Source organism: Peromyscus maniculatus, chromosome 8 (genome assembly GCF_049852395.1).
Source record: "Peromyscus maniculatus bairdii isolate BWxNUB_F1_BW_parent chromosome 8, HU_Pman_BW_mat_3.1, whole genome shotgun sequence".
NCBI lineage: Eukaryota > Metazoa > Chordata > Mammalia > Rodentia > Cricetidae > Peromyscus > Peromyscus maniculatus.
In genome coordinates, this window is record NC_134859.1 from 38,762,674 (window position 1) to 38,776,509 (window position 13,836).

The 13,836-nt window shown below is 38.6% G+C and overlaps 1 protein-coding gene across 13 annotated transcripts in view; it reads left to right on the top strand.

Annotated features, from left to right (window-relative positions):
• Window positions 1-13,836, top strand: part of Rapgef6 (Rap guanine nucleotide exchange factor 6) — a 176,904-nt gene that overhangs the window by 133,919 nt on the left and 29,149 nt on the right. For all 13 annotated transcript variants that reach the window (XM_006984863.4, XM_076578398.1, XM_016003473.3 and 10 more), the window contains 3 exons: window positions 2,846-3,229; window positions 7,108-7,319; window positions 13,482-13,605. In XM_006984863.4, the coding sequence (XP_006984925.1) occupies window positions 2,846-3,229; window positions 7,108-7,319; window positions 13,482-13,605 (720 nt within the window). The remainder of the gene's footprint in view (window positions 1-2,845; window positions 3,230-7,107; window positions 7,320-13,481; window positions 13,606-13,836) is intronic.

Sequence of the window (13,836 nt, forward strand, 5' to 3'; positions counted from 1 at the left end):
TGTATTAACATAAAAGAAACCACTAAGAATTTCTGTCTGCAAATCTACTTTTCCTTTCCTCACTTGAAGTTTCAAACAGAAACAGAGGAAGAAATGGGTCCAGTAGCAACTACTGAATAGGGATGAAAACAAGTCTTGAAGTATGTGCTTTTTCTTGCCAGTCAGAAACCATGTTCACCATGAACAGATATTTATGTAATATTACCCATATGTCAGATACTATATTTTTTTTTATTACTGTCACAAAATATCCAACAGGAACAGCATCATGGGGGAAGGATTTATTTTGTTCATAGTCCATCATAGCAGGGAGTATGGAGCAGAGCAGAGTAGATTTCATCATGGCAGCCAGGAAGGAGAAAGAGAATGAGACTACGGACTAGTATAACCTTCAGAAACATGACCCCAATGATCTGCTTTTTCCAGCTCAGACTACTTACATGGTGTGTACCACCTGAGCCCATGTGAGACATTTCATATTCAAACCATAACCTTCCACCCTGGCCCATAAGGATCATGCAATCTCAAAATGCAGAACATGTCTTGTCCGTCTTGTAAGAATCTTCAAAATCTTGATTGCTCCAGCTTGCTTCACACAGCTTGTTCTGTCCAAGTCCAAAGTCTCTTCTAAGATTCAGGACAAACTCTTAGCTGTGAACCTTGAAGAATTAATAAAAAGGGTGACACCAGGTAAACATTTCCATCCCAAGTGGGAGTAACACGAGAATAGCAAGACCCAGTCAAACCAAAATAAGACAGAAGTCCACCGAGGCAAACATTAAATCCTGTAGATCCATGCCTGCATCTAGGACACATGGTGTTAATTCTGTTGGCTTTGGAAGACCCACCTTTGTGACCTCTTGAACTATCTCCACTTGTCCTTTACTTTCCTTGGCTTGTCAAACATTCCACATTGTTAACATCTCCAGCATCTTGGAGTCTCCATTGTAGCTTCATCTTAACCTTTCACTTTACTTACCACTTGCCCAGAGACTGACTGCTGCAGTGTTGACCCTTCCACGTATTGCCTGGTTTTCCAGCAATCATTGAAAAGACTTGATGGAAGCTTCCATGGCTAAAAACTCTCTTAGTCTACATATCTGCAAATGCATTATCATATAGACAGTGCCACAGTCTGCTGCCAGAGTAAGCAATAGAGTAGCAAGCCCCTTTGGGTCCTAGCGCAGTTTATAAAGGGCTAGATAGCCAAGCGGGAGAAGGCAGTCCTGGGAAACGCTTTACTTAGTGGCACTGTGAGATTAGGGTGTCCCAGGGACTTGCTCTTTTCAAAAGGAAGTTTTTCACTTATGTATTTTGTATTTGTTTTTGAAGTACTGGCAATTGAACTTTGCACCTTTAACATGGTAAGACCTCCACTGCTGAGCTATATCCAAAGTTTATTATTTTTGAGACAGGATCTCACTACGTTGTCCACATTCCCAAGTAACTGGAATTAGAGTCTGTATTACAGGACATGATGTTTGAGTGCTTTAATCCCAGCACTCAGGAGGCTAAAGCAAGTATATCTTTGTAAGTTTGAGGATAGCCTAGTCCATATAGAGGCCTGTGCCAATGGGTCCAGCCAGAAATTTTTTTAAATATGTTTATAAGTTCATCCTCTTTTAACTGTAACAGGAAAGATCTCACCAAGTCCTGATAAGCCCTTAAGACAGTTCCCTGTCATCCTGACACAGAGCACTTTGCTTGCATTTAATCAGTGGTTCTCAGCCTGTGGGTTGCAACCCCTTTGGGAGTTGAAAGATTCTTTCACAGGGGTCACATATTAGATATTCTGCATATCAGATATTTACATTATAATTTATAACTAGCAAAATTACAATTATGAAGTAGCAATGAAAATAATTTCATGGCTGGGGTCACCACAACAGGGGAGCTTTATTAAAGGGTTACAGCATTAGGAAGGTTGAGAACCATTGCTTTAAATGGTACTGATCTTTTTTAAAAGCATGCCCTCCTTAGGCCCAGCTTCACAGAGGCTTCACTGGTGAAACTAAGTTATTAAAGATTCTACTCTTACATTTTGCTCTCAATTCTTCCTGTAAACGTGGCTAAAGCATCTTGTAATAGCATTGCCCCATAACCTGGATATCTTAGCAGGATTGAAATTACCTCTGCCTAAATTATTTTTAAACTTGTCTTCCAGCAGAGTCTTGGGACATGAACGAAATACTCTTTGCCAGAGTGTATCACAGGTGACCTCTAATCCAGGAGCCCATTTGAAAGTTCTCGGGCATAGTCTTAACTGTCTACATTTGTGTTAGCATTCTGCTCCTCATAAGTCTAACTAATATAGGCCATTGCGCTGTACTTAGAACATTCTAGGACTTCTGTGTCCCACATTTCCAAGGTCTTGCGGTTTCCTCCCACCAACCAGTTCCAAAAGCTTAATGACTATTTGGTAAGGTTTAGTTTTAGCAGTGACCCCACTTGTACAACAGCATCAGTTTTCTGTGTTAGTTCCCATCGCTGCCCCCAAAGAACCGACATGAACAACTGAAGAGAAGGTACTGGTTTTGCCCCATGGGGCTTATATTCTGAGGACAACACATGATGGTTTACACATATGAGTAGTTTCTAAAAATGACTGACTTCAAGGTAATTTTCATGTTTTACAATAATAGATGTCAAATGGCAAGAAGTAGGACTTCTCAAGATGTCTTTTAAATTATTTTCTCATTTCATCTGTAAGTGAATATTCTAATGTTTATGGTGAAAAGCTAGCCATAAAATGGTACTTTGGGAAACAAAAAGTAAATCAAGAAAGCATTCTAATAATTAAATGAAATCTATTTATGATCACATTTATAATTTCTTTCCCATTTAGGTATTACCTAAAAAATAACATGGAAACAGAAACATTATGTTCTGATGAAGATGCCCAGGAACTGCTTAAGGAAAGCCAACTGTCCATACTGCAGCTCAGCACCATTGAAGTTGCCACCCAGCTGTCAATGAGGGACTTTGATTTGTTTCGTAATATTGAGCCTACTGAATACATTGATGATCTTTTTAAATTAGATTCCAAAACAGGAAATACTCACTTGAAACAATTTGAGGACATTGTAAACCAAGAGACATTCTGGGTTGCCTCAGAGATTTTAAGTGAATCCAATCAGCTCAAAAGAATGAAGATTATTAAACATTTTATTAAAATTGCCCTTCATTGCCGAGAATGCAAGAACTTCAATTCCATGTTTGCAATAATAAGGTAAGTTTGTACAATTATCTGTGTAATGATTTTTATCCTATGTAAGGCATTATCTGTTTAGGTATCTCATTTCTAGAAACAGAAAAGTTTAGAAAAGTTTTGTGAAGGGGGGTACATAATGTGTGTATTTGGGTGCATTCTTTTAGTTTCATTGTTTTTTTTTTTTCAACATAGATAATGTCAGAAGCTGATGTCGTGTTTCTTCCTATCATGCTCCACCTCACATAGTGTAGTCAAGTCTCACTTGAACTCAGAGTTTACCAGTTCAGCTAGTCTGGATAGCCACATTGTCCCAGGGATCCTCTGTCTCTTCAGAGATCACACTGAGATCAAAGGTGGGCCCCCACACCTACCTAGTGCTGTGGATCCCAATTCAGGTCCTCAGTGTTAGTTAGGACAAACACTCAGCCATCTCTCTAGCCCCTAGTAAGTTTTGATTGTAGTATGAGTAGATTTCATGTATGTTCCATTCTGATGATGACTCTCTCTGTTTTTATTTATTCTATGTTCCATCTTTCATTTAAAAATATAAGCCTTTTTTTTTTTTTTTTTTAAATATCATTGAGTTCTTTTTGTGTTGGCCAACTACTGCTGGGCATGGGGCCCAACCTAATGTGGTTAATATACCCAAAGAGACTCCATTGGAGAAAACTGATTTTTTCTTTGTCACTGGGTATTGGTTGTTGCAGATAGCCTCTTGGTAGGGGTGGAAGCCTGTTTTCCTTTTCCCCCTCTCGGTATTGGACCTTGTCTTGTTTGAACTTGGACAGGCACTGTGAGTCCTTGTGTATAGCAGAGTCTTGTTGTGTCTGGAAAATGCTGTTTCCTTGGAGTCATCCATCCTCTCTGGCTTTTGCAATCCTCCACCTCCTCTTCCACATAGATCCCTGAGCCCTAAAAGGAGGAGTTTGATGAAGACAACCCATTTAGAATTGAGTGTTCCAAAGTGATGATGGCTGAGCAAGGCACTGATCTGAATCCCAGCCTGATGGAGCCACTGGGAGTTCCCGATAGAAAGTGTTTCTGGGGGTCAGTGGCTGACAGAAGGAACAGAAGTGATCTAGAACAGAAGGCTAAGAGGAACATTTTTTTGTTGTTAATTTTTGTCTTGTTTTTTTGAGACAGGGTCTCTTATGTAGCTCTGGTTGGCCTGGAACTTGCTATGTAAGATCCACCTGCCTCTGCCTCTCAGGTACTGGAATTAAAGGCATAATCACCACACAAGGTAGGAAAACTAATTTTAACTTTTGAATAAGCATTGTATATACATGGCAGCTCACAACAGTCTGTAACTTCAGTTCTGGGGGATCTGATGCCCTCTTCTGACCTCTGTAGGCATCAGGCATGCATATGGTACACATACATACATGTAGGCAGACACTCATACACATAAAAATCTTTTTAAAATATGCTGCTAAAATCCATACATATCTTGAGTCTGTTTTTGCACTTTGTCTCAGCAATTGAACTATATTGCTTGAGCATTAAAGGGGTATTGAGTTCTCATAGGCCTGCTCAAGCTCTGTGTTCATCTCCTCATCCTTTCTCTGACTATAGCTGGCATGTTTGATATGAGCTTCTGAGTCGATTGATCTAGGTCTTCTTGTGAATATTTTCATTGAGATTACACAGCATGAATACATAGCTTTATTTAGCAATGGCTCCTTTACCTATGAACACTGCTGCACTGTTTTTCTCTGTGACATTCATAGCTTTGGTCATATAAGTCTTGAACATTTCTTTGAATGTTCAGTATGTCTTATTACTGAATGGCATCTTATATTGTCTTGACCATTTGTTGCTTCTGAGTATTCTACTGTTTATATGCATCAGTTCCATATATTGGCATGGTACAGCATTCTTTTTCTTACAATTTTGAGTTAGTATATTGGGGGTTTGAGTTGTATAATCTCATTTTCTTGTTTCTTTCAAATAATGATAAAGAAGTAATTTCATCCCATTTACCTATTTCATTGTTTTAACTACTTGTTTCCTGGCATGTGTACATTAAATAATTACATTTATAAGCCTCTGCATGATTTTGGCTCATAATAAATGTTTCTAGTATTACTGCATTAAACATAATATAGTCTTTAGACTATAAACATAATATAGTCTTTGGACTGAAAAATGAGCTATCAGTTATATTTTGCTGACTTCCTAAAAATTAAGAAGGATTATTGAATTTGAGATTTGTTTGTTTTTTTTTTTTTTTCATATAGTGAGACTCAAGCATTCTACTGCTGGGCTGTACCCCCTGCCTGTATGATATTTTAGTATCAAATGTGATCATAATTAGTATAGTAAATTATTTTCTTAGTTTCACTATAATAAATTACCCTTCTAGTTGTTCTTTGATCTTATGGTTTATTTGTGAGTTTTAATGTTATTACTATGCTGGATGCATAGAATTTGGAAACATTCTGCTTTATCCTCCTAAGGCAGGTGTCTAACTATTGTTTTGCTGCATGCAGATGTGGCATTCCTTCTTTGCTCCATTCCTTCTGAATGAGGAGGTCCCTGTACTGCTTTTTGCAGACGCTCATTTGAGAGAAAAGCTGGGGCACAGTTCCTAGCTAACAGGATTGGCCTTGTAAAGTCTTTTTTAGTGAGGAGACTAGCAGGCTTAGGGCTATGTACACCTTACAGTTGTTCTCTACTGTCCTCCTGAACAGCTTCCTTTCAGGATTTATCTTTACAGGCACTGATTTACTATTACTTCTCATGTTGAAGAGGTCAACCCTGCTTGATGTCACACACAGACTCTTGTGCTCTTGTTCCGAATCAGGAATTGGTCTTCCCCTTGTAACTTTGGAGCACTACTATTCCAGCCTTCCTTCCCTCTTTAGCTACAAATGTCATTTTTTGATACCTTTGCTTACTCCTGCTTGACTGTGGCTAATTTTTGGCAACCATTCTAGTTTAGGATTTGAGCCTCTCTGAGTATCAATAGAGGTGGAATTACATTTCTGTTTTACCCTTCTTACAGTAGTGGGGAGGTGATTTCTTAGAAATGATTCAGAACAAACATTTAACTCCTACCTTAACATTAAAAGTTAGAGAACATTTTACTTGTAGTGGTGTAGGTAAAGATCAGATGCCTAAGAAGCAAAGGATTAAACTGTAGGAATGTTGAGATGTGTTAGATACACACTAGTTATTGATAGCTTACCTTTGGCATGCAGCATAGAAGTAAAGGAATAGGGGAAGACTGATGGACATAAAGTCTGTGTTCAAGTTAAAGAATATCTGAAACTTGTTTAAAGTACTCTGGAAAGGAGATAGTAGATTTCTGAAGACTTGGGGGATGAAATTGGAACCTTGGGATATGGAAACTTTTGAATCAAGACTCTACCTCGGTTGGTTATAGTTTCAGTTATTCTTGGCGTCTTTTAAACCATTTTCAAATTGGTATGAAGCAACACTGTGATGCTCGTGTTCCTTTTAAGTTAACTTTTATGTAATTGGTTTTTGTTTTTTGTTTTGTTTTGGTTTTGATTTTTTTCAAGACAGGGTTTCTCTGTGTAGTTTTGGTGCCTGTTCTGGATCTCCCTCTAAAGACCAGGCTGGCCTCGAACTCAGAGATATGCCTGACTCTGCCTTCACTCAGCTTCTTTTACATAATTGTTATGTTTAATCTCTTACATGCAAACTATGAAGCATTGTTATACTACTGGAGTTCCTCTGAAAGTGATTCTTGTTTTAAGATTAAAGGAGTCCCTTTTGTTTATTTTTTCATAATTCTTCTGTTTCAACGTATTAAAATGGGTCCTGTTTTTTTTTTTTTCCACTATAGATCTTGGCTGTGTAGTTTATTGACCTAAACCTAACCTTCCCTCTAAATCCATTCTTAATGTTTTTATTCTCATCTTTGACAGTGGCTTGAACCTGGCACCGGTAGCACGACTCAGAGGCACTTGGGAAAAGTTACCAAGCAAATATGAGAAACATCTCCAAGATCTCCAAGACCTTTTTGACCCATCTAGAAACATGGCAAAATACAGAAATATTCTTAGTAGTCAAAGCATGCAGCCTCCAATTATTCCACTCTTCCCTGTTGTCAAGAAAGATATGACATTTCTTCATGAAGGTATTTAAAAATCATTTGAAAATTAGCATGTTTAACTTTAGCTGCAGCATTTTAATCTATTATCCATTTAATTGTAATCATTCCATGCTACTAAATCTTCATTCAGTTAAATGCAGCAAATTGATGACATCAAAGCCATATTGCTGAAGTGTTCACTGTAAGAGTTCAGATATAAACTTGACACTGAGATGAGGCCGTTTACTGACACTCACTATCCTGTGGTGTGTTTGTTTAGTCCAAGCACCTGATCTTCCTTTCTCTACCTCCTAAGCACTAGAATTTCAGGCATGTGCCAGCCACACCCAGCCTTCATTTGCTTTATATTTATTAATGTTTTTTCCTTCCAATTTTTTTTATTTAATTCACACATAAATAAAACTGTCCAAAACAAATGAACAAGTAGTACAATTTGACAACATAATCAACTTCACGGGGAAAAGTTAAGCATTGCCAGTATCTTAGAAGTTTGCTCCTGCCCAATCCCAACCACTCCCCTCTTGCCCTCCCCATAGGTGACTACTAACCTATGCCACATTTAGTTTCAACTGTTCTTGAACTTTAGACAAGCAAATTTGCAAAATGTTTGTTTTCTTGCAGTTGGATTTGATTTCTGGCTTATTTTGGTCAACAATGGATTAGGGAGATTCTGCGATGTTTTCCAAAACTACTTAGCATGCCATTGTGTGGGTGCTATACTTTGATTTGTTCTTCTGGTGATGGGCAGTGGGTAGTTCCTCTTGTTGACCTGCTGTGAAGAATGCTGTTTTTGTCCGTACTCTGTTCATACTCTTCAGGCAAGTGTATTCTTAATGACTATACACTATAATCAGAGTAGAATCTGTGGGTCAACCCTTAAAAAAAATGTGGTAGTAGTGTCAGATGCGGTTGGTTTCTAGCACTGGAGGTGTTCTCACACTCCTCACCCCTAACACTGTCTGTTGAATTCAGTCTCTTTGTCTCTGTGCCTTACAGTAAATAAGTACTTGGCTCTTGACATGGTTATAATTTGGTTTCTGTGATTACGAATGAGGCTGAACATCCTCTCTGTGCAGTAACCCTCTTGTCAGTTAGCAGTTTGAAATCCTTGCTTGTTTTGTATTAGGTTTCCTTTTTTGTTTAATATTCCTACAGAAGTTCTCTTCTATACCCTGGGTGTAAAATAACTTAGCCCTTTGACTCTTCAAGTTTTTTTTTTTTAAATGAGTAGTTCTTTTTGATGTTTACCAATACAGTTCATTTACAATCTACCTGCATTAACTTTTCTGTGGTAATGGTATTTTTCCTACTTTGTTCCCTTGGTAACCTTGTAGTGTTTTGCTATTCTTTTAGTGTTTCACCAGAGGCTATAGCATGTATGTTTGTTTGCCAATATTCATTAGTGTTGTTTTATTTCAGGCCATGTGAAGAACTTGAACTACTTAAGTTTCATTTACTCAGCCCCCAATTTTTATTCAGCCATTGTGCTGTCCATCCTGCATGCTTTACTGTTGGTTGCTAAAATCTGTGTTTAATCTCATATGTCTATTTGTACTTGCTGCTGTTTATTCCTTCCTATTTTTATAAGTGTTCGGTTGGCTGGTGTACTTTGTGATTTTGAGGGCTAGTTTGATTTTGTGTAGCCCATAAGACCATAATTCCCTTAAATTGATAGAGATCTCAATTTTTGTTTATCTGAAATTGGCCTTCCGTTGCAGAAATGTAGTTTAGATTGGCAGATGCTTTCCTTCAGCATTTTGAAGTAGCATCCGTTGTCATCAGCCTCAGTCTTGCTGTTCTTTCCATTATCCTTAGCCTCTGCTGATAGCTGCAGTTAGGACCTTTGTCTTCTCTTTAGCTCTTGTTTTTCAGTTTTGCTAGGTGTGGGATTTGTAATTTTGTTTCATTGTAATTCTGATTTATGTTTACAGGCCATATTGAAATAGTTTGATATTTTCCTTTGTTTTTAGGGCATTCTGTATAGTTAGGTCTTCAAGTTTTTTATTTGCCATTTGCTGGCATCAGTTTTGAGACTCTGGTTTTACTTTTGTTTGATTTGACCCCTACACATCTGTAACCTTACATCTTCCTGTAGCTAGCGTTTGTCATGTTGTCTTGCCACATGCTAGGTGTTGTCATTCTTGGTTGTCAGTTCTTCTCTTTAGCAGTATCTAGTTGGTTAAACCTGTTGCTGAATTACTAATCTAGTTTGTTGTTTTTCAGTTTTACTAAAATTTAGTTAAAATTGCCGGGCAGTAGTGGTGCACGCCTTTAATCCCAGCACTCGGGAGGCAGAGCCAGGTGGATCTCTGTGAGTTCGAGGCCAGCCTGGACTACCAAGTGAGTCCCAGGAAAGGTGCAAAGCTACACAGAGAAACCCTGTCTCAAAAAACCAAAAAAAAAAAAAAAAAATTTAGTTAAAATTACCGATGTTGGTTTTATATCTTTGAACATTTTAAAGATGCTCTGTGATGATTCCATGGTCTGGGTCCTCCATGGGTCTCTTTCTGGCATCTTCTTTCACATCTTGTCATGTTCATTTTTCTCTTAATCTACCTTGGGTTTTTTGTTTTGTTTTGTTTTTATGAAATAGTGAAAAAAAATTACAAAAAAAAAATCTGAAATTTATGACTGATACATTATTCCAGAAAAGGATTAAGCCTTGCTCATTTAAGGCTGTTAGTAGTCCCAATTGATTTTCATTCATTTTCAGATTTTTAGGCTTTATTCTAGTCTACCTTGATTCATCCTTAGTACCAGAATGAAGTCAGAGTCCCAAAGCAAAGCATTGAAATTTAATTGGATATAAGTTGTTTTTATTCTTCCTACCTCAAAACACAAAAGGGCCCCACTCATGTTTCAGTTCCCTGTCCCCTGTCTGCCTTGGCTAATTGTCCTCAGCAGGGAGGGTATCAAAGTTTGCTGGTAACTGTGTCAGTCAGGTAGCAGATGGCAATTGAAGTTCAAGGTGTGAGCCTACCAGGAGGCAAGGCTGCGAGGGTGTAGACTCCAGAATGTCTTTTGCTTCTGTTGTACTTCTCCATGTTTGCTGCTGCAGTCTTTCCTTGCTGTCTGTCATGGTATAAATGGATGCAGGGAGTCCCCCACTGCCTTTGTTGTAGTGTGTTTATCTCATGAAAATATCCTGATCTACTGGGCATTTTTATCTGTGGATTGTCAAAATGATTACTCCCTAAGATGTACTGTTTAATTCATAATAATAATGATAGTCTATACAGAAATTTGATGAAAAAAATACAAGGAAATGCTACACAGTTGGAGAGCCTATGAGTGTTCCCTAGGAAGCTGCTTCAGATTACAGCTCAAGTTAATGAACCAGACTGGCTCAAATTCCTTTAATCTTATTACTGAGAAATGCAGTCACAGGTCTCAGTGTGCACCTTCAGGGTAGACCAGATGCTTTGCCTAATGGTTTTTAAGACAAACAATCCCAGAAAAGCAATCTGTAGTTCACAAGGACATGTTAGCTAGGGTGGTAAATACAAAACAGCCCATTTATTGCTAACCTGGTGAATGATTAATTTCTTGCACCCATTCCTGACCTTAATTTCTGCAAATAAATTCTGACTAGCCAGGGCTACAAAAAATAATTTGACTCTGTAGCCCAAAAAGTGCTACAGGTTTTCTTTGATAGTCAGGAGCTACACACAGGGCAAAAAGTACATCCTGAGATTTAAAGCATCATGATGCCATAGGATCTTGGGAAGTGCCAGCTGAGCTATAACTGAAAGATATATGGTATCTCAGGAATGTTGACCTGAGCCTGAACTAGAGAATCTACAACATTCCAGTGTTACTGGAGGGCTTCTCTCCAGGTTCCACCAAGCCCCGCAGTCCCACAACCCACGTATAAAATAATCACTCAGACACTTATATTACTTATAAACTGTATGGCCGTGGCAGGCTTCTTGCTAACTGTTCTTACATCTTAAATTAACCCATTTTTTTTTTTTTTTTGGTTTTTCGAAACAGGGTTTCTCTGTGTAGCTTTGCGCCTTTCCTGGAGCTCACTTGGTAGCCCAGGCTGGCCTCAAACTCACAGAGATCCGCCTGCCTCTGCCTCCCGAGTGCTGGGATTAAAGGCGTGCGCCACCAACGCCCGGCTCTTAAATTAACCCATTTTTATAAATCTATACCTTGCCACGTGGCTGGTGGCTTACCGGCGTCTTTACATGCTGCTTGTCCTGGCGGTGGCTGCAGTGTCTCTCCCCCTTCTTCCTGTTTCCCCAATTCTCCTCTCTCCTTGTCCCACCTATACTTCCTGCCTGGTCACTGGCCATCAGTGTTTTATTTATATAGAGTGATATCCACAGCATTCCAGGAGTCTCCTTGCCCACAAACCCAGCACTCTTTGGACACCTTTAGGATTTGAAGCAAACCCAAAATTTACAGCTCCTAATTGCAGGGTGTTACTTCAAAATGTTTATATAGTTGTGAGTTAGTTTAAAATGCCTTTCTCCTCCTGGAATAATGCAGGGCAAACGGTCAAAGCGCTTATATACTCAAAAGTATAGGTTGCAAGTACACAATTTTCTCATTCTCTGGGGCTCTTCAGCAGTTTAGGTTTGTGAGTCTTTTAAAATCCCTTCTAAGATTATCTCTCAAGATAGATAATAAAGTAATTGATTCTTTCTTTATAACCACAGTTTACAGCCTGTCAACAAAAGGGTTGGCTGAGAAAATGTGCTTTTACTTGCTCATGACAAGCTACTTAGATATATTGTATGTGAATTGTTATCTGTCTTTACCCATAATCATTCACTTGAGAAATGGAATGTAACATCTTTGTGACTCCTGTATTGCCTAAAAGATTGTGTTGGAGTTTATAGACAGTGGGGGTGGCGGGGGAAGAACAGGGAAAAATAAAGAAGGAATCCTTCAGGAGATTGTTTGAGTGTTTTCTTTCCCTAAATCCCTCAGATAGAGAAGTCTTAGTGTGCCGATGCTGTGGGATTTCTCTCGAACCCTATGCTGCCTTGGGGCTGATAGAGAAGTCTTAGTGTGCCAACGCTGTGGATTTCTCTTGAACCCTGTGCTACCTTGGGGCTGGTTCCCACAGGCATCGATAGAAGTTGTCTAGTCTTCCTGCCTCAGAGTTTCTGCAGCAGCGTCACATTACTTTACATAACAAAAGATTCTCACAGGCTTCTGACATACTCTGAAAACATGGATCTGACTTGAATGTGGTTTCAGTGTTATGTTTCCAACTGTTTTTGAGTCCCTGAGCCATTCCTGTGACCAATGTACAGATGCCACTTACTATAGAACGGGATGAGACTCTAGACCCATATAGCTCTAAAACTTGCTTCAGGGCCTTCCATGTCAGAAAACTGTGTTCCACTAACAGTAATAGACAGGTGTAGTTAAATGCTGCTGTGGTCACGCAGACTGACCTTGGAATATTGAGGTTTTTGCCTCATGGTTTAGACTGGGTAACCAAATAAATGGGCTCTAACTTAATCTCTTCAAAAAAAGTTGACAGTTTTCAAAGTTGTAAATTAAAAAAAAAAAACTAACAAAATGCATTTTCATACTAATGATTAAAGTCAGTGATAAATTCAGATTCTGAGAGAGGGAAATTGAATACCAGGCCAGAAAATGAGGCAGCTACCTTAGTTTTAACTAATTTTTGCCATTTGAGAAAGAAATCCAGTATCATTTAATCTCCCATCACTTACTCCTTTGGGAGTATCTGCTACTTTTTATATAGTTATTTGTTTGAAATTTTTAAGAATTATAAATAAAAAGTTGCAGGCTGTGTTAATTATTAGTGAGTGAGCAGGCCCGGCAGTCCCTTTGTCGTCTGGCTAGCCTAAGTTTTCAGACTCTGTACCTTCTTCCAAAAGAACAAACATGGACAGAACAGGACTGTGTGCTGTGGGATCTTCGTGTGTGCCTATGAGATAATGAACTGGTTTTAGCAGCTATGGACAGTCAGTCACATTCTGTATTCAGAATCTTTATTCCCAGGGAAAACACAGCTCTTCTCAGAAACTCATTCTCTGGGATCAGGGCTGAGCTGTCTATGAATTTACCTTTTTTTTTTTTTTTTTTTTTTTTTTTTAATGGCACTTTGGTAAAGCTTATTTGTACTCAGGAGCAATAATTGGACTTCTGCTACTTGGAGATATAATTGTAATTATGAAAATTATTTATATTTCATAGGAAATGACTCCAAAGTAGATGGCTTAGTAAATTTCGAGAAGCTAAGAATGATTGCCAAGGAAATCCGTCATATTGTTCGAATGACTTCTGCTAACATGGACCCTGCCATGATGTTCCGACAGAGGTATGAAATCACGTTAGAATGGTGTCGAGGGTGGTGAGGTAATGTCTGTCCTTGGTTGTGCACTGTGCTAAGTGTTGTACACACATCATTCTCCAGTGATCATTTATTATAGTAATCCTAACAGGTAAGCAGTATTCAGCTTCCTTACATCTGAAGACACTGAAGCTCAAGCAGGTTTGTTTTGTTTTGTATGTATACATGTTTTGCCAGCATGTATGTCTGTGTATCACA